Below are 21,778 nucleotides of genomic sequence, written 5' to 3' on the forward strand. Positions count from 1 at the left end.
AGTCAGAGAAGTGTCTTCATTTAGGAAAAGGATGTAATCTGTGATGATCAGGTTTGGTGAGAACAGACGGCACTAGAGGAACACAGAGGCAGGTGGTAAGAAGTTATCACCTATGACTGTAGATAAGCACAGATTATCACTTTCAAATGCAATTAGTGCTTCTGGTTTCGGATAAGCTTCACTTAAGACAACAACTTTTTTTTTTGTTAAGGAGGCACAAAGAATTTACTTTCCTCAAATCATATTCTTCATAGATGCTTGAAATTTGAGACCCAGAAACTTTTGGCAACAGATACAAAGGTCTCATTGCAAGCCTTAGCCACATGCTAGTACAGTATCTTCATTTCAGCTCAAAGCTATAAGCACCCACACTCATACTTTGGTCAGATGAAAGATTGATTGACTTTCAAAATAACAAAGCAACAAGAATCACAGGAACAACTCTTCCAAAAATATAATTTATATCTGATATGAGGTACTTAAATATGAATTTTTGGCATTTAACCTTGGTTTTTCATGCTGGGGTTCCTAATTGTGACGTACCTGCTACATCTGCAGTGGTTTTTTACAGCATCTGGTCTGAACACTAAACCTGATGTTTAATTTATTTTGCTTTGCATTGTGAAATATCTCTGAATGTTTTTTTTCCTTTGTCTGATGCTCATGAAAAAATAAATAAACCAAACAAGAGAAAGCATGCAACAGATCTTCCTCATTTCGCTTTCTTTGTGTTTGTTTTACAGGAGACACATGAAATTGTGGCTATCAAGAAATTCAAAGACAGTGAAGGTAACCTTTTCTGCTGCATAATCTCTCATGTCAATAACTACAGTGTTAATATCTTTCCAGTTAAAATAACAAGTCTCATGTATCAAGACATCGTTTTAAAATTATAATGATTTATTAGCTCTGTGAATATTCAAGGCACTTGATCCTTCATACCTGCCCAGGGGCTTCATTATACACTCAAACTAGATAACTACCTTTCTTTTTTTGTGCATCTGTCTTAGGGTGGCTGAGATTGTGGTGCAGTACACAGTAGTGAGGTCTACCATTTGGAGACTGGATGTGATGAGAAAATGTCAAAAATGCCTCCCGTAGTAGTGGCTTGCAGAGTTTTTGGACTTTAGCACCCCTCATCTGTGGGAGGGGATCTAAATGTTAGGGGGTACTTGAAGCATTAAATGAAGGATGCTGAGAGAAGTCACTGAGAAGTGGTGTGATGAGGAATCGGGGAGCAAATCCATGGGAGGATTTGAGGGAACTGAGTGGCGAGGCAGTGGCCCTGCCCTCCCTTCAGCAGGCTCCACTCTCCACAGAAAAACTTGCAGTTTGCCCCCTCACAGCAGCCTCTGTGTACTCTCCAGTGGTGTTGAGTTTGCTGAGGAGGGAAGAACCAACTCCTGCAAGACTTGGTGACGCTGGCAAAGTGGGCAGCAGAAAGCAGGACATGTGGAAATTGTTGCCAGTGATGCACACGCCTGTTCTTCCCCCAGCAATAATAAACCCAAGAGAAGACTGGCTCTCTGACCTGCACTTGTTGAGAGACAGTGAATCCCAGTATCCTGTTGGAGGCAGAACTGACAGTCAAGCATGAGAACAACTGTTTTTACCTTGTATACATCAGAAGTTAACCCTGATCCCTGATGGCCTAGTGCAAACAGAAGGAGAAGCCAAGTATGAAGTAATAAGAGTCATCATCCTGGTCCGAGATGACACAGCTATGATTTGCTTATACTGAGGCTTTAGCTGAAAGCTAATGATGTGATTTAAAGAAAAAACAGTCACTTTATTTTAGCAAACTTTTTTTTTATGTTAGAGGATTACTGGTGGCCGTGGAGCTATGGTTGGTTACAAGGTCTGTAATTTTCAGAGCCAGCTAGACAGCAAAGTCTGATTTGGTGTCTGTTTTATGCAATGCAAACTCTTGGCTTTAGAACTGATTTTGCGAAACGCTTGAAGAGTGTATTTGATTTTTTTTTTTTTAACTCTGCTATTCAGAAATCTGTTTTAAATCCCTGTTAAAGAATGTAAGAGATAATTCAGTTGCAGTGACCATCTTGACCAGGTCATGAGAGTTCTTCAGAATTGCTTCTTGGAAGTTGATACAGTTGATACAGGACCTAGTAGTAAAGCATGTACAGGATTATTATGTTAGCCAATCTGTGAAAAAAATGAAAACAAAAAATGCAGCATTGCCATTAGGTCTGGCTTTCCAAGAGTATTACGTAATATTAGTTTACATGACTGGCGACTGCTTTTCAGAGTTGTAGCTTGTTGTTTACAAGTTTCTGGAAATATGACAGAAGTTCTTTTGATACATTTGATTCAGCCCATTTCACATCTGTCTCTTTAATATGATAGTTCATTAGACATCTGAATATACTGTAATTGTTTCTATTACCGTTTTTGTTTTACTGATTTTTTCCTGTTGTTTGACATATGCATGCTAAATGCGCTGGAAAAAATAGATGAAATTATGTAATCAGACTGATGCAAGCCAAAACGGAGCACTCAGTTTTAAAATGAAATGATTGAGATTGCTCTAAATTATATATTTTTTAATCAAAACATTTGTGATTATAGTATTTTGTTTTCCTCTTCCCTCCTGCTACACTTCAATTTTTATTTTCTTTTTCTCTCTTCTGATGATGATTATATGCATATGCATGACCTATGTTGTCCTCTCTCTCCTGCAAACGTGTTTTTGCCTTGCTTGGAAAAACAGTTTCTCTTCCTTGTTTCTCATTCCTCTGTCTTTCTGGTACATGACCTGCAAACATGATTTAGCTTGTAATTTATGCAATCACATCCCATTTAATATCCGTCTGTTGTGGATAACAGTTCTAAGAGATTAAGAACCCTGCTTCTACATGCACACGGGCACATTTACTGAATTAATGGATTTCATTTTACTAAGTGAAAAAATAAAGCATAATATAGTCTGGTTTACTTGACATTTTGCTGTTAGTATCCTTAAGAACCCAGTCACTTCAGGGCCCGCTGATGATAAGCAGTGTACAAAGCTTCAGTAAAACACTCCGCCTTTCTTGAACAACTTTCAGATAACTAAATTGTCAAAATAACAGTTAAATTTCTTGACTCCTCAGAATCAGATTCACAACTTCTTTGGAACAGTACTTGCTCTACTGCCCTGTGTGGCTGCTTCAGTGCTCTGCATTGCTGAATTTCCATTGAAAGCCCTGGGGGGAAACTTACAGGACACACAAATTTTTCTTTCGGTCTTAAAATTCGTTCTGGCTTTTTAAGAATAAAATTATTCTAGCATCAAATAGACATCTTTGACATTGTTCAAACCTATGCTTTGCATTCCAGTGTTTCTGCTGAGGGCATACTAACCTTGCTGGTGCTTCATATGTGCGGCATGTATTTGTGGGCTGGAGGATATATCTGTACACATGCATGTGTATTTTTTGAAACATATTAGTGCTCTCTATAATGAAAAAGATAGAAAGGCAGATGATTTGTTTCTTGTGACTTCTGCCACTGAAAACCTAGATAGTAGTGACAGGAAGTCTGTGAGGGTTGCACAATGACAGCACAGTCACCAGTTACTGGTCTTCCAGTGCAGAAGCATCCAGGCAGCAGAGAGTCCACACTGGAAAAATAAGCTGCCTTTTTTTTTTTTTCTTCTGTAATATCTAGAAGTAGATAATTTAATCAGGGGTTCAAAATAAAGATTGCTTGGAGTTTTTGTTTGGATTTTATATAAGCTTTACTCTGTCTCTTTTACTTTGCACTCTAGAAAATGAAGAAGTCAAAGAAACCACTTTACGAGAGCTTAAAATGCTTCGCACTTTGAAACAGGAGAACATAGTGGAGCTGAAGGAAGCCTTCAGAAGAAGAGGAAAATTATACTTAGTTTTTGAATATGTGGAAAAAGTGAGTTGAATTTGTACTATTCTTACCACAGTTAAATCATCAGCTTACTGGAAAAGTCTTTAAAAATTACTTTTGCTTTTAAAAATTAAGCTATTCTAATCTATAAGGGGGAAAAACAGCATGCTTAGTACAATCTTAACTGTTACAACTAGACATTTATTGTGAGAAAGCAGCACTGGTAACTTTACTGTTGTTCACTTGTAAAGCTGATTAACTGTCCTGTGTTATGAAATGTGATGAATCTTGACGTAATTTTTCAAAACAAGGTCATAGACTTTTGACCTTGGAATCTGTTGCAACTTTCTCCATTCTTCCCTGTTAAAAATAGGATTTGTTTGTATATTTCTGTAACAAGGCCACTATCATCAATAGTTGCTTAGAGGGATTTGGCAAAGATCACTGTCATTATCTCCAATCCTGACCTCACTTGAAACAATTCCAAAATTTCCTTAGATTAGCCTACTACTGCTAAGCATCCTGGTCTGTTTCCAGGCAGAAACAACCTAGAACAGATTGGTCTGTCTTTCTTTTTGTGGCATTCATGATGAAGGTAGACCTTCCCTCCCAATTTTAACCATTTAGCATTTCTTTGTGGAAATATATGGTATTCAGATATGCACAGTAAAAATCCATATATTTAAGCTTTTGTTTATATGTGTAACTTTCATGAGATATTCTTGAAAATTTTTTAATATCCTTTAAAAATGTTGCAGTCAAGCTGAGTCCTAGTCCTGTTGAGTCAATTCTCTCTCATGTAGATTCCGCATCCTAAATATTGTGTCTGTTTTACCTCGGTTTACAATTTATTATGTTGTACAACTTTATTGCGTAATGTGAGGTGACCTATATCAGCCCACAGTTTTGGCAGAAATCACTTTTGCTTTTCACCAGGAGATCAGCAACTCCTGATGTGATGGGCCTTAGATCTAACATCCAAAACTTGACTTGTTCCACCCATGTTCCTTGTAATTTTTCAACGCACGTGAATGTCTTAGAGCACACACTGGCTTAGAACGTACATTTAATTTTCTGTTATAGATGACTTGGCTAAGCAATCTGTAGTAGTGGGTTGGAAAAGCAGCATAAGTAAAAGGCATTTAACTGATTTGATACAGAGAATACTTCAAAATTTTTAAATATTGATAAATATACTAGACTGCAATATCCAACATTATTTGCATCAGAATAAATTAATATAAAGGTAAAGGTAGTCATCATGTACAGTCTGTATGTACCAAATGTCATTTCTATATTAATAGTCATCTTTGTTTTCAGTTAACCTTTGCATTCCATGAAAGTTCGTCATTTTCAGATATGTCGAATAGTTTCTGCAACAGTTTCGTCGAAAACCAGGATGATTTCTGTATTTTTGGATGAGGAAAGTGTAGAAGGAATTAAATAAAATGTGGTATAGTAGGCTAATTTTTTTTTAACTGATGATGAGACCTTGTGTCCTTTAGAGAATCTTAGCTCTGCAATCCAGATTACTTAAATTCACATTTAGTCTAATCTTCTTTATTCATCATCCACTTAGCTGATGTCTTCGTATATGATTATGTCTTGCTGTGTTGATTCTACTATTTTTGTTTGTAATTTTAACACTAACTTCTTGACTTACTTAACCAGATGGATAGGCTTCTTTGTGGACAAGATTCTAACTAAAATCAATATGGTTATTTAACAGAAAATTCCTATTCTCAGATCTGAAGTGTATTTCTAAGGAGACTTATACTCAAGCACATAAGTTCCTGTATGTATTCACAGATTGCAAAACTTTGATAATATTTGAAAGTATTTCTCAGGCTCCATTTGTTTCATTTTACATTTGTGTTCATTAAAACATCTTACAAGAGAAACCTCAAAAATTGTGTTATACAGCTGAAGAAAATTCTTGTCAAAGACAACATAACTTTATCGTAAATGAAAAATCTACAAATGTTCAAATCCATATTTAAATGAGTTTTGTAAGGCGGTATTTTCAAAATAGTTATTTTTGTTTTCTTCTCAAGGTATATCCATAAAACAGTTAATATGCTATGTTAAAGCACAGTCAGATATTTACAAGTGCTGTGCTCTACTAAACTCATATAACCATACTGACCTAGTGTTTCTGTTTAAGCAAATTTTTATAACAAAATAACTTTTTAGAAGTTTTAGGTTAAGTGGCTTGATGACAGTCTGTTAAAGACTTGTTGTATATTCGTACTTCACCTTTAAGGATTACTGTCTCCGCGAGTGCGTTCTCTAGAATGAAAACAGCTAGTATTATGCTTATGATTAAAATACACTCCTTTAATGTTAAACTACTGATATTGCATAGCCAGGCTTAGTGACCCAAGTATGTTGCTTCATAATGTTGAAAGCATTTTATGTTCTACCAACTGTATTATAACTCTTTAAAATAATGTCTTTTAAACATTTAGAATATGCTTGAATTGCTAGAAGAAATGCCAAATGGAGTTCCACCAGAAAAAGTGAAAAGCTATATCTACCAGCTAATTAAAGCAATTCATTGGTGCCATAAGAATGATATCGTTCATAGAGGTAAGTATGTAGTGTTCCACATGGAAGTAAGGAATTTACTTTCTAAAGGGAAAGATGTTACAGCTTGAAGTAATTTGCATTTAACAGAAATATAAGCAATTGCTTTATATCAACAACAACAACAAAAAAATCTCTAGATTTGGCTCAGTCTTAAGTCTGCTGCGTGACTGCAGATTGTTTTAAAACTAAATTCATCTACATATAAAGCTTGCTGGCCATTGTCTTTGGGGTATGATAGAAAGATTGTATCATATGCAGTGATGTGAAACTGCAGTACAAACATTGCCAGAAGAAAAGGAATGTTTTTAAACATTTCGTAATGTTCAGTCATTTCACATTTGAAACTGATAATAGAATATTAGAAGCAAAGTAACCCAAAATGTAAAGCTTGGTCCTCTGTGTTTTACTTTTTAAGGCAGCTCCCACGAGTTCAGCTCCATGTATGTACTTTCACTCCTAAGCTTCAAGCACTTAGAGTACATATCTTCATGTGTGACTTCATCAAGTTTTATATATTTTATCCTGCTTTAATACATTTGGATTTTGCTTTGTGGTTTTGCAAGAGTAACATTTATAATTAATGTTTCCAATACATTAAAATTCTCATAGTATATGTATTGATATTTAAGACTGATAAATGTAATCAAGAGTCTGAAAATATTTTGTAAAATACAGTTTGAAAAATATACAATATCTGGATACAACAATAGCCATTTAGGAATAAAAAAGACAGGCTTAAGAGTAGACAACTAATTTTTTTTCTAAGTAAATCACAAGAGGTGATTAAGATCATCATCATAACTGAAAATGTTGAGCCAACACACTTAACATTTTATTGATCAACTGGGTAATTAAAGGTCAGTTCTTTGTATTATTTTGCAGTATGCAATATTCTGCATATTGATTTGCTCCCCAGGAGTATCTGTAAGCACCTTTTATCTTCCCATATTTTGTTGGGAAACAATTTAAAAGATTTCAGAAGGCAGAAAATTAATTTTGTTTGCAAACTGAACTGCTGGAAGCTGTTTCAGCAGTTGCTTTTTTAATGCTTCATTTGTGATTGCATTGCTATCTCTAAATATGTTATAATGAAATAATATTTGTTGACAAAGTTCAAAATTAAAAAGAGAAGTTCAAAGCATTTTTTTTTTTCTCTCTCTCACTCTGATGCTCCAGATATCAAGCCAGAGAATCTCTTAATAAGCCACAACGATGTTCTGAAGTTATGTGACTTTGGTAAGTTCAATAGATAGATACCTACTTCTTACCTTTTGCGGGACAATCTGTTGCAGTAGAGTTTGGCCTTATTCTTAGAAGAATTCTACAGTATGTACTGTTTAAAACCCTTTTAGTGACAGAATTGATTATTTTTTCAGGTTTGTGGCTAGTACATTATTTTGAAACATCTCTGGGCTTACTATGCATACCTGTGAAATACCTGTGTTAACATATCAATAGAAACACTGCATCTGTTTCTTACTATATTTGACAAGGTTTTTACTAGCAGTGCTACTGGCACCCAGCTGAACAATGCCGATGATAAGCTGACTAAAGGCTGGCAAAACTGTAGGTTGATGTGGCCTGCCTATTAAGAGATAATTCCTCCTTGCTTAGTAAAGACAAAATAAACTTACACTTTTTATGTATTTTTGAACCACCAGCTTTCATGGACTGTTGTGCCTGTAGTTTTAGGTCACGTTTTACTGTTATGTTAGTTAAGGAACCATCCATACACGTAACATTAATGACAGAATGGCTAAAGGCTGAGAGTCAGTTGTACATGTAATGGCAACGCTAGTGCTTCCCAATGTATCAATACCTGTTTAATGTCAGCTTTAAGACTTTGAAGAATCAGCACCCAAGCACAAGACGAACTTTGCCCATGTGAATAATCCCCAGAAAACAACAGGGTGGAGAGTACACTGTTCTAACAATCTGTATTTTTATTCTAAATGCTACATAAACACAGAATAAAATATTGTTGCTTACAGTTTGGCTTGGTAAATAAAAAACAATTCCATAGTGCTACCCAAGGGCACTTTTCAGTGAGAGCAGTTTGAAAGCTGTCATTTCAAACCTCTGCAATTCTGAATGAAAAGAGGAACTGCTAAAAACTCGAATTGAAATAGCATTCTAGGAACACAAGAAAGGTGTTTGTCATTTGCAGTGCTGCTTATTTCTTTTAATCCTAAAGGCATTTTTGCTTAAACAGTCAGAAACAATAACCGTTCCAGGAAAAGCCTTAGAAGATTTGGTAGATTTGGTCCATATGAGTTCTTTGAATTAAGGGCAATTTATTCTGCAGAGTAAGGAACTGCACAGCTCTGATAGAACACTGGGAGACTGTTGTGTGGTGCCCTCGGTGCCTTTGCCTTTTCGCTCTCCACAGGCCTCCGCTGTCGGCATCACTGCAGCAACCCTCCCCGGCAGCTCTTTGCCCAGGCTGCTCTTGCGTTGTTGCCCAGAGCTGGTGGGGCAGGATTGCGCTCACAGCCCAGAAGGCCAGTTGTATCCTGGACTGGAGAAGAGAAGGCTCCAGGGGGACCTTATAGCAACTTTTCAGTAGCAGAAGGGTGCCTACAGGAAAGCTGGGGAGAGACTCTTTATTGGGGAGTGTAGTGTTAGGACAAGGGCTAACAGTTTCAGATGGAAAGAGAGTAGATTTAGATCAGATATTAGGAGGAAATTATTTTCTGTGAGGGTGGTGAGGCACTGGAACAGGTTTCCCAGAGAAGCTGTGGATGCCCCCTCCCTGGCAGTGTCCAAGGCCAGGCTGGATGGGGCTCTGAGCAACCTGGTCTGGTGGGAGGTGTCCCTGCCCATGGCAGCGGGGTTGGAACTAGATGATCTTTAAGGTGACTTCCAGCCCGAAACATTCTACTATCCTATGATTTTTTCCCTTACTCTACACTTATTTTCAAGACCTTGCCCCAGCAAAGCAAACTCCACCAGGGTTGACAGGGCCAGGGCTTTCCCAGGGGAATGAAGGCTGAGGTGGAAGACACCTTCCTCCCTCTCTGCCCCTTCACCCCCCTGTGCCAACTTTGTGTGGTTAGGAGACACAGTCACTGCCTGGCACAGATTACCTCCTTCCCTGGCCATGAGGAAGAGCCTTCCCTGGCCTGTACCCTCCCCTGGGGATTTTTTTTTGGAGGGGTGGTCCCTCCTGAAAGTAACACTCACTGTTAGAGCTGGTGTGTGCCATCAGATAACAAAATCTTGTGTGTGAACTCATGTCAGTATCCACTGTGAATCAGTATGACAGGAAAATAGAAAGCCAAACAAATGTTATGATTGTGTTCTGGACTTCAGTTTTCTTGCTAGATGCAGATGGTATCCAGCAGTGATATTCTGTGTGGTCTGTTGGCTTGCTCACGTTCCAGCCATGTTGTCTTTCTGCTATTGGAAAAGACATGCAATCACAATGTACTCACAGTGCTCGACACAGTCTTGAGGAAGGCATTTCTGTTGTTCTTACTGCTCATATGGGTTAGTTTGAACTTTTATCAGCATTCCAGATTTAGCTTAATATAAAATTTCAAGTAACCCATAATTTAGGAACAATTTTTTTTAGCCTTATTGCTAATTAATACTGCTAGTAGCTTAAGCTATTAGTGTAAAATGTCTTCAAAACAGTATTAGCTGCAAGCATTTCCTGAATATGTACAGATTAGGATATAAGAATTCATCTTTTAATGTAATTTAACATACAGTGTCTGCCTACCTAACTTAAATCGTGTTTTGGAACACAGGTACTTGACACTTAGAGTACCACAATCTTCCTGTGGTGACAAAGGCAAATAGAAGATCTATGCATCCATCCCAGTGCAGATACTGAACTAATTGTATGTTTCTGAATAGCCCAGTGGACAATCTGAATCATATAATCATAGAATGGTCTAGGTTGGAAGGTCTGGATTACATGATCTGCCATGGGCAGGGACGCCTCTTAACTAGACCAGGTTACTCAAGGCCTCACCCAGCCTGGCCCTGAACACCTCCAGGGAGGAGGCATCCACAACTTCTGGACAATTGATTCCAGAGTCTTGCCACCCTCATACTGAAAAATTTCTTTCTAAGATCTAATCTAAATCTGCTCTCCTTCAACTTAATTCCATTTCCCCTTGTGCTATCAGTGGACACTCTTGTAAAAAGTCCCTCTCCAGCCTTCTGTAGGTTCCCTTCAGGTATTGGAAGGCAGCTATAAGGTCCCCCTGGAGTCTTCTTTTTTCAACGCTGAACAATCCCAGTTCCCTTAGCCTGTCCTCATAGCAGAAAAGTTCATAAATTTTGAAGAAGATAGTCTTCATAATCTTTATGCCATGTGTTCTGTACATATCGTGCAGGATGAAATTCAGATTGAATGCGATGCTTGCTTGAGCACATGTTGTGTGGGTGTCATTTCTGCGAATGGAAGTGGAAAAAGAACAGTACAAAATGCCGATTACGGCAGATGCATCTGACTTTTGGAAATCGTTAGGCTTTCTGACTAGTGTATTTGCTGTTTCAACACTAGGGCTTCAAAATTACTTGTTTTAGCAATCTCTTAATCTCTGTGTGATGTGTAAGCATAGAAATGGTGAAACACAGGACTGGAAAAGACCTCAAGAAATTCTCTAGTTCTTCCACCTACTCAAAAAAAGGATTAAGCATGTCTGTGTCATTCTTGACAGGTGTTTGCTTAGCTTATTCTTAAAAATCTGCATAATAGAGGTTCCCTAGTGTTCCTGGGCATCTATTAAAATACTTACATGTCATTAATGTTAGAATGCAGTACTTCTTGTGTGACTTAAATTTGCGTTATTCTCTGTAGAAACTGACAATCGTGGTTTTTTCCATACAATGTTTTTCTTTACATTTCTTCTACCCTGCTCTGAGTTGTTTAAAGTCCTTCCTCAACATTTCTTAGTTTGCTTGTTCTCCCTTCTTGCATCACTAGGGGATTTGCAACCTCTTTTGTTTTCATAGTTGCTCTCACCCAAATTGCTTTCTGTCTTCATCTTCCATTCTGTTCCTTCTCACTGGTTAGAGTTTGGGCCCCTCACTACAAGAGGGACATTGAGGTGCTAGAGAGGGTATAGAGGCGAGCTGCTAAGCTGGTAAAAGATTTGGAACATATGTCATACGAGGAATGGCTGAGAGATCTGGGGCTGTTTAGCCTGGGGAAGAGGAGATTGAAGGGAGACATCATCCCTCTCTTACAACTACTTGAGGTTGTAGAGAGGCGGAGATTGGTCTGTTCTCCCTAGTGGCGAGTGTTAGGATGAGGGCAAATGTCCTGAAGTTGTGCCAGGGGAGGTTCAGGTTGGATATTAGGAAGAATTTCTCTACTGAAAGGGTTGTCAGCCATTGGAACAGGATGCCCAGGGAGGTGGTTGAGTCGCCATCCCTGGAGGTGTGTAAGAGATAGGTAGATGTTGTGCTGAGGGACACAGTTTAGTGGTGTTGATAGGGCTAGGAAAATATTGGACTTGATGATCTTGAAGGTCTCTTGCCACCAAAACTGTTCTGTGATTCTACGGTTCTAATCCGGTTCCTAGTTACCGTCTCTTAATTTTGTATTAAAAAAAATCTTGCTGATACCTTGGCACGGTTTGGAGGAAGGAACAATAAACTAAATCCACCATAACAAAAAAAAGAGTAATTGTGCCCTTAGAGAGGTATTATACTTTCTTGAATTATTAATTCTGTCCATCATCTTTCAACATGGTGTCATAGAATCAGAGCAATAGTGGTTTCAGTAAAATGGTTTCTTGTATCACCCAGTGATATATAGATGACAGTGAATTCCATTACAATAATTTTCCTTTCAGTCTTGCCACATCAAATCCATGCTGCGCCTAGCCTGTACATTTGGAGGCTGATTTTTCAGACTGCGTTAGCTGGTGATGATTTCTGGACAGAGTTAGTAGTTCTTGACTGTGACCAAGCTCGAGTAGACTGGCATGGAGGGAAGAGGATGCATCATTGACTCATTGATTGTTCTGGTGTGTGCGGGCCCATGGGCTGCCAGGCTTGTGAATTACATTAGCATGTGTGTTTATTTGTATCATGAGACAACTTTTTTAATTTTTTTTTTATTATTATTTCTTCTTCTCATTCAGCTTGGGGCTTCTTACTGTTCATTTTGCTTGTCTCATTTCTTCAGTGTAGCTCCTGGCCATCTTCCCTCTCTTTAAACACATGAATGAAAAATTTTCAACTGACAGAATTAATCAGATTTGTAATGTAGTTTGAAACAGGAACAAGGCTGCATAAGTAGTTCTAAATAGAGTAATGTTTAGAAATTTACTCAATCCCAGTGTTACAAGTAATAAAAAATGTCTTTCCAGCTTTTCTCCAGGAGTAGCAGTAACATTCCTTAAACTTTTTGGGAACAGGTCAGAATTATTATTATTATTTTGGGACAACTTTGAAACATTTGTTCCTCATCATACCTGTCCTTTAGTTTACTAACTCTTGAAGGTAGAGATATCTTGCAAAAAGTAACAGCTATAACTTATGTCAGTAACAATTTTATAAACTTTTTCTCAAATCACTAGTCTAATAATAATCTTCATCCAAATCTTTACTTCAGTGCCATACCTTTACCTTAGTGTTCTGCAGGGGTGAGTGAGACTGGACTTCTCCACACTAAGCTGCCAAATGAGATACAGTTTCAGAACACTAATAAAGCACCAAACCAACCCCCACAAATCAACAAAAAAACCCCCCGATCTTACAAGCATATTTATATGGGAAACTCAATTTTGGCAGCTTCTGTATAAGAACTCAGATATAGAGAAAAATTACTATTGCATTTAAGGTGCACTTTTTGAGTCTGAAAATGAAATTATGTCTTATACCTGCACAACACTCTGGATTTTTTTGTTTTTCTTCCTCACTCGTACAATAATGGAAGGACTCAAAGTGCTTTCACTGAAGTGGATTTTGGACCAAGTTTTAATGTCAGATCCTAGTAAGAAAGCATTTTGAAAATGTTACTCCTGCATCTCAGTTCCAAAAATTTGTCTCACTTTGAGCTCTAATAAGAAACCCACATATCTGGAGTCTTACTACTGAGATCTGTCAGTTCAATTATTTGTTTGAAAACAGTAAGACACTTGATACTTTTCTGAAAATAGTGTCGGCATCTGCCTTAGAGTACTTCTACATGAAGAATCCAGACATTACTGTGGTGCTCAGATGACTTTTTATAAATGGAGGAGAAGAAAAGCAAGATAGATTAATCCTAGGCCTGGGTTTTCAAGCATATGCACTCTTCTCACTGTCTGTGGTCTTAATTGTTATGCCTTAGGACAGAAATTTTGGTACAATTGCAAAGAAGTTTACTTTTTTGATTATTCTTAGCAAAATGGTGTGGAGGAGGAATTTAATTTGGACTTGGTTTGTGATGCTAGTTCAGTAAAGACTTTGTTATGAATGTGATACTGAAGCAGGTGGGAAGCTGACACATGTGGAATGAGCTACATGTGGGTATAAAACGGTTTTGCTGCTCTTTGGTAGACTCCTGCCTTTTGTAGTTTTGGGGAGATGACCCTATTCCTTGCCAGATCTGGGAGGAAATGTCCTTAAATGAGAATTATACATAGTTTCTTCAGCAGTTAAAAAAATTAAATGCAATGAGACTGTAGTAGTTAGGATCTATGACTAGAAGAGTCTACTCCTCATGCATTACATTACTGATGTTATGAATGTTCTTCCACAAAGAGCATCTGAGTGAAATTTAGTTCAATAGCTTGCATGGTGTACTGACAGGTAACGTTATCAGTCTGTTTCAATTATGGCAAAGTAAAACCCCATAGACTTCTGAGGAAAATATACAAGTACAGTAGTTGTGAAAGCAGACATATTGACTTTCACTGTCATTTCAATAAAAGCTTGCATTCCAGTGGACAAGCAATTGTTGGAGTCATTATTCTGTACCAGGGGTTGTAAAAAATTTGCTTCTGTTTAAATAGCAGTGGCCTCTTACTGTCAAAATCGATGGTGATACACATGTGTTTAAAATAGGATATAATCTTTCACACTGTGGTTGGGGTTTTTTTGGCAGGCTTTGCTCGTAATCTGTCTGAGGGAAGCAATGCTAACTATACAGAATATGTGGCTACCAGATGGTACCGCTCACCTGAACTCTTGCTTGGGTAAGTACAGTTTGTAGAACTGCCATGATAATTCTTGACTGATTCTTTACACCTCTTTTTAACACCTTTTGTAAGATTTACGGATAGGGAGCTGTGGTTGTTTTCAAGAGGCTTCCAGATTTTCATTAATTGTTGTTCATTTCCAGTAAAACAACGTGAATCACTGGTAGGTTGACCTGTCTTGAGCTGAACAATGTTTTAACTGATTAAAATACAAAGCTGAAATTCTAACATGATATACTTCAGATGTCTGTCGCCATTTCCCCCTCTCCCCTCCATTCTCTTCAGGTTTCCATGGTATTCTTGTCACCTGAAATGTTCCATCAGCCTTGTAGTAGGCATCATGTAGCAATGGCAGTGCAGCTTTCACCACACTACACTCTTAGTTCTCTTCATCCTCTGGATCAAAACTATGATTTGGTTTTCATTCTCAGTTACTCTTTACCAGCACTGCTAAAGTGTCTCAGAAGGATGGTGCTAGTTTTCTACTAGTCAGGAAAAATTTATTGAAGGAGACTGTGTGAATCATTTTCATAAAGCACCAAGAAGGTAGTGTTGCATTGCCTGTGAAAGCAGTAGTTAGATGAGTAGCCTCAACTGAACAGTTTAGTTTTACTCTTTTATTAATATCTGAGTGTTTTACTACCTCACAAAGTTAAGCAGATTTTCAGATACTATGTGAACAAATTTATAGGCCCTAAAAGGGCACATCAAGAGACAAAAATAACTGGAGGTCTACTGTATATGATCTTCCCATTACTATCCAATTCAACAGTGCATTATTCCAAATCACATGAACACTCTCATAGAATACAGTTCCTGTATGAATAGCATATATGTATTTATATACACATATTCTAGAAATAAGAAATTAGTAGCCACAGGATGATTCAAAAAAAGTACTGGTCAGTCCTAAGATTCTTTAAACAAAATGTTTCATGCTGCTGAGAAACAAGTCTATGTTGGAAGCTTTGATTAACACTGAAATAGACATTTCTTGAACAGGCAAAGCATTAGGTAATAATTATTCTGTCAATAAATCATCCTAGTATTGCCAGAGCTGTGCTAATCTTAATCAGATTAGTAAGGAGTTGCATTATTTTGTGCTGAGTAGTATGTTACAGTTGCTATTAAAAACCTCAACACTCAGTTTTTCATATTTTGAAAACAGATATTATTAAGCTTCCAGCAAAGTGTGTGTGCATGTGTATATATAAAGTATTAAAAAAGACGTAGGAAGAAAGCATTAGTTGTGGCCTTTTTAGTGACACAATGTTTTACTCTTTGTCTATAGTAGTAGGATTTGGAGGAAGGACATGAAAAGCTTGGCTGACATACTGTTAATCCAACGTGCAGTTTTGAAAACTGTTTTGTTACCAATGAATATTGAGCAGGAATCATGTCTGTCTGTAATTGACTGAATTTGTTTCATTAACTGGCAGAGAAAGGGAAGGGGGTATGTGTATTTGATGCATGTGACTTCAGCTTCATTGTTGTGTACGTTTTCAATGCCAAGTTTTTCTGGCACAAAGTGAGATCTCTTTCTTGGCAATCCTCTTCTATTTCCCAGACACTCATCTTGCCCGTTCTCCCTTACCCTACATTTACCAAATCTTTATAAGCATCTATTATTCAAAAGTCTTCCCAGGATTATTAAATATATACATTTTAACAAATGCAGTTTACATTTTCAATTTTTAAAACCTCAGAGAGATTTCTGTTTTGTGATAAAGCTCAAGACAAATTTCAGGAGAGGAAATTAATCGCTGCCTAATTATTCGTAGAACATCTAAAATCTACTCAATTTGGAGAGCCTCAGGTAACTGTTAGTGAGGTACTCTGTACCCTTTGATGACAAAATATTGCTAAAAGACAGTAGATTTTTAAGGCATAGCAAATTAGTAGATGAAAATATATTCTGGAGAATCTAATTTGTGCAGTACTAGGCTATAGTAGTTCTAAGTTGTGGTCTCTCTGTCCTGTATGAATTATTCCATTTTTCCAGCCACATCACTTTTGCATCATTTGCCTGTTGTGATCCTGACAGTCAGCACAACAGGAGTTTTGGATAATTAAGAACGGGATATTTTCTGATTTGTGTCTGTTTGGCAACAGAGTAAATAGTGGAAACTTCTTAAACTGTGATTCAGCTTTCTCTGTTCTTGTGAGGAAGGAAAGATAGTGATCTCTGCCTCAGAGGAGGTTTAGGCCATTCCTCAGTTGTAACCGCTTCCCCAGCCTCCAGCAACCTTTTCCCCATTTCACATTTCAATGGAGAAACCTGCCAGTTAAAGGAGTTACATATAAAGATGTGCTTGTTTTTTAGTTGCACTCTCACAAACTGTTTTGCTTACAGAGCCTCAGTTTTCCACTGCAGGCACAGAATATCTTAAGACCAGATACTTGGCTTTGGAGTCTGTTCTCATCTGTGTTGCCTTTTGCAGTGTGGAGAAAAAGTAGTCCTAGTCCTTCCTTGGCACTCAGACCTGACCTCATGGGTGGGCTGGACTAGGAGCATCGCAGAAGGGGCAAACATTGAGTCGCAACAGCAAGTTCACAAGTAGTCACTATGCAAGATTAGCATGGGAATTATGAGCCCATAGAGTCATTGTGGTAGTAGTATTTCAAGAGTCTTGGCATGCTCTGCTTTGGTGGTTCCTTGACAGCAGTCTGTTCCAAAGGGGTGAACTCTGATTTTGTGGTGATTGTTTCTGAAAGGACTGCAGCGTTTCATGACACATTCTGAAAGGCAGTTCTTGAAAATTTCGTGTCCTACTTCAGCTTTCCTAGCTACCATAGCCTCCTGCACTAGGTATCAAAATGGGCCTGTAGTTTCACTCAGGCTGTTATCCAGGTAGAAATGCTTTTTCACTTTTACATAACTAAATCATCACAAGGGTTACAAGGTCTTCTGGCCAAGTGTCGCCCCCATAAAGTAACTAATCCAGAGTAATCAATGCGGAAGAATCAGTTTGGGTTTTTTTCTTTAGTCTGAGGGTGTTCTCTCTCTAATCATCTTTAATCATCAGCATAAGAAAGGAGTAAAGGGAACAGATTTAGGATAGAATTTGTTACCTGCAACTCTTGGTGCTTTTTCCAGAAATATGCAAGACAGCTGTAACTTAAAGATCTCTGGAAACAGAGGTAGAGTTGTTGGGTTACAAGTTTTAAAAAGAAGAAACTGTGAAATACGTGTTCAGTTCAATCTCCATTCTAGTCTTTATTGGTTTTGTACATTTTTTCTGTGACGTGAGAAGAATTCTCTGGCCGTTCTTCTCAAAATCTAAACATCCAGAAGAGTTTCTTGCAAGTAAGTTGGATGTTTACAATTTTTTTTTTCAAATTTAACAAGCAAGAACTTGGGCATACAGAAAAGGAGTTCTTTGTTCTATAGTAGGAACAGTGAAAAGCAGAAAGCATGTAATGCACAAGCTGTTGCACAGTTGAGGCAGGCAGCTAAACAGGCTTGTTGAGAAGCAGAACCTCAGAGTGAAAATCAGGTATCCAAAAGGATTCTATGTTTCTTCAGTGTGCATGCCTTTAGGCTGAAAGTTGCAGTAGTCTATCATCTCTCCTTTTCATACAAATTTCCATTCTCTGCATTCAGATTTTCTGTCCTATGTCTCTTACAAACCATCCTCAAGCCCATAGTCTCTCCTGACTACGGTATCCATATTGCCTCTTCTTCCATGATTTAGTGGAAGAAAAGCTGGTATAGGCCTTGACTATACCAGCCACTTCATTTTGTTCCTGATGAATTCCCTATACCTCTTTGATTAAAATTTCACTGTATGAATGCAGAAATAAAGGTAGATTTCTTACCATTCCTGTTCTCTCAGTAGCCAGACCCAGTGTGCTTATCCACCTATCAAGCACAATGGAAAAACAAATGTAATGCGGAAATAGAACAGTCATTAACCCCTGGAGAGAAGGGAAGTTAGCATTAGTTTAACCAGGAATGACAACTGCTTCACAGTCAAAAAGATTATTCATGTATGTAAGATTTTTCAGAAAAATAACCAGGATCCCTGGGGGCACTTGAGAATTCCTCTCCTGCCTTTTCAAGCAAGGATACATCAGGTAATCCAGGTCAGAAACAGAGGGCTTGCAATTTGAGGTAGATTCTTTGATATCAAAGTTTATTTTTTTTGTGTGGTAGGGAAACAGGCCAAGGGAAATATGGTCAATAAATTGAAACTGCTCAGTAAGAAGACGGTGTCAGTGAGTGAAAAACATTGTACATTCTCTTTACAGAGCCCCTTATGGAAAGGCTGTGGATATGTGGTCTGTAGGCTGTATCCTGGGCGAGCTGAGTGACGGGCAGCCCTTGTTTCCTGGCGAGAGCGAGATTGACCAGCTCTTTACCATTCAGAAGGTGCTAGGCCCACTGCCAGCTGAGCAGATGAAGCTCTTCTATAGCAACCCACGCTTCCATGGCTTGCGGGTAAGAGAAAGCTTTGTCCTTTTTTTTTCCTTTTGTAATTTACTCATAAAGTATTTACAATATTTTCATTGTTGCTGTGAACGTTCTTTTCATTTACATCGTGTGGTATTATCTGTTTCATATGTTTCAGTGTAAGTATAGGATGCTTAGGCTCATAACTCCAAGTAAAAATCTGATTACATCAGTGTTGATTTTTAGAAGAATGTTTGGTTTAGTGTTAAAAGTTGAGTAAAGATTTTCTTTCATTTCTTTGACTTCTTTGGCCTGCAAGTTAGCAATTCTACCCAGCCTAGAATTGGCCTGCCAGCCTTGTGTTGTGAAGTTTAGTGGCAAAGCTCTGTCAATACAGGGTACAGAAAGTGCATGCCTGCTGTCTTCAGGCTACTCTGTTGGAAAAACCTGAGCCATAGATGCTGCTATCATAGCAGAAGACCTTTTGACTTACATTCCTGGGGAGTTGGTGTAGGCCACAAGAGTCAAAAAAGCTCTTCAACTTTCAGGAGTTTGCCAATATCATGTAATGACAGAGGCTCACTAGTGTGGAGAAGCTGCTCAAGTTGGGACAGGCAATATGGCAAAATCCCAGAAGCAATATATAAGCAACAGCTCTGTTACCTTTAACAATACCTGGTCAGTGATTGTGTTCAAGTTTCCTTGTAATTCAGCTTTGGTTGTCAGTTTTTATTAATGAACATTGCTTAGAAAGGTGAATTTATGATCCTGATGCATGATCTGAAATTGTTAGGGTAAAAATCCTGTAAAGAGATGTACAAAGGTTTTAGGAGACCAGGTCTGTGTTAAAGGCTCAAGATTCGATTTTTACTCTGTAAAAGAGAAAACTTAAAGAGTGAAAAAGGGAGAGTGGACCTAGTTGTGTTAAAATGTGTTAAAAGTTGCCATAAATCAGGTGTAGGTGATGATAATAAGAAAAGAAATAGTTGGCTTGAAGTGTTAGGATAGTTATTTTAGCTACAAAAACAGCTAATTCCTAAGAGTTTATGTTGAAGTTTGTAGACCTTCCATCAGTGAAGTATTCAAAAAAAATGATTAGCCAAGCATTTCTTATGTGAACCTCTTCAGAACAGTGGGCTGGATGGGGTTTTCTGTTTAGAAAAAAATGTATAACCCCTTATCAGGAAAGCAATGTTTTTAAAAGTTGTAAGGAAAATCAACTATTGCCTCTTCAATATTTTTTACAGCAGTTATAGTTGTGCAGTGTAATCTTATTTGGATGAATGCTCTGTAATGTCTTATGATGAGAATGCAGTATCTTTGTTTTGTAGCTTTAAAATACAGTGATTCAAGAAGACAGCTTGGACCTAATGTGATTAGCACAGGGCTGAGAGTTATGAGTCTCTGTTCTCGTCCTGGATCAGTCGTTTATTACTTGGCCTCAGTCGTGTTGCTGCCTTCTTAGCCCCAGCTGTAGAGTCAGGATACTAATGATGATGACAGTGGCATACGCCTCCTAATAGAGAGTAGTTTTTCATTACTGAAGCAAAGTCTGAATAATGGCTTAAATACGAAATATACTACCAAAGAACGACTGGTTTGGAATATGTTATTCAGTAGTTAATTAATGGGAAAGATTTATTCCATACTATAAGACAACCTTAAAAGTACATTTTTCTGTGTGTAGCATAGTCCTTAATAGTGGAAGATTTTTTTGTTGCATAGCAGGTAGAAGTCATGATGTGATCATGAAAATTATTATTTACAAGCTGGATATGGCACTGGGTATTCACAGGATAGAAACTAGCCTGTGATGTGGAATTGTTTATCCATATGTTTTGGCTTTGTGAATTTGCACATTACAGTAGCTGTGATACTTCCATATTGTAGCCCAGGATTTTAAAAATTGTAATATGAACACTCCAGTAGCAATATGGATTATAATAACACCAATACAGTATACCAATGCAGGATACAGATGCACATTTGCAAACTTTCTGTCTTTTCCCTCTGCTCATTTCCTTCGTGCATACATAGATGTGCACACAGTTTTCCTCGCTCATGAGGCTTAGGATGTATTTAGTGATCTCTTTCCAGTCCTTTTGAGGATGAAAATATGCCTAGTATGTTGAAGGCCCAAGGAAGTAAAATAATATGGGATCAGAAATTACCAATAGGCCCATACATTTATGAAAAATATGAATAGTAATGCAGACCTGTAACTATTGTTTTATAAGTAAGTTATAAATAAGCTGAAGAATCTGAACAATTCCAGTGAATAGCCATCTTTTACTAATACTTTACATAGCTTTAGCACATTTTCATGTTTCTGTGATCATTTCAGACATAAAATCTTCTTTATGATGGTCGTTCTATGGGATGACCAAGAATATTTTGCCATCTAGCTCACATGAAAAGAGCGTATTGCCTTGGTTCACCTAAGTTACTACCTAAGATCAAGTAGCAGACTTGGACTTAAAAAAATTCTCAGTAATTAGTAAACAACTTCAAAAGAAAACAAAGTAAAAATTAAAATATAGAGACTATTTAGGAACAACTGCACTCATACTAATGTTCTTTCCTTTTCCTTCAAAACTGACATAATGTAACTTTTGAAAAGTATTGCCAATACAAACAATGGGCAATAATTCGTAGTGGTCTAACACTTATGCACGTAGAGTACACATGCAATGTTTTGATTCCAGGTAAAATGCATTGTTGGAGTTTTCCTGCATTCTTCAAAGCATAGGTTTGAAGCTAGTATTTAATTTGAGGAAAGTGAACGTGTAAA

General features: G+C 37.6%; 1 protein-coding gene across 1 annotated transcript in view; it reads left to right on the forward strand.

The window, feature by feature from the left end:
• Positions 1-743: 743 nt before the first annotated feature.
• CDKL5 (cyclin-dependent kinase-like 5) overlaps positions 744-21,778 on the forward strand; it is a gene marked incomplete at both ends in the record, with an annotated part of 50,173 nt that continues 29,138 nt past the window's right edge. Inside the window, 6 exons of the mRNA XM_009865710.1 lie at positions 744-789; positions 3,767-3,903; positions 6,327-6,447; positions 7,624-7,683; positions 14,501-14,591; positions 18,846-19,035. Of these exons, the coding sequence (XP_009864012.1) occupies positions 744-789; positions 3,767-3,903; positions 6,327-6,447; positions 7,624-7,683; positions 14,501-14,591; positions 18,846-19,035 (645 nt within the window). The remainder of the gene's footprint in view (positions 790-3,766; positions 3,904-6,326; positions 6,448-7,623; positions 7,684-14,500; positions 14,592-18,845; positions 19,036-21,778) is intronic.

The sequence above is a fragment of the Apaloderma vittatum genome, unplaced genomic scaffold (genome assembly GCF_000703405.1).
Source record: "Apaloderma vittatum isolate BGI_N311 unplaced genomic scaffold, ASM70340v1 scaffold7290, whole genome shotgun sequence".
In the NCBI taxonomy this organism is placed as follows: domain Eukaryota; kingdom Metazoa; phylum Chordata; class Aves; order Trogoniformes; family Trogonidae; genus Apaloderma; species Apaloderma vittatum.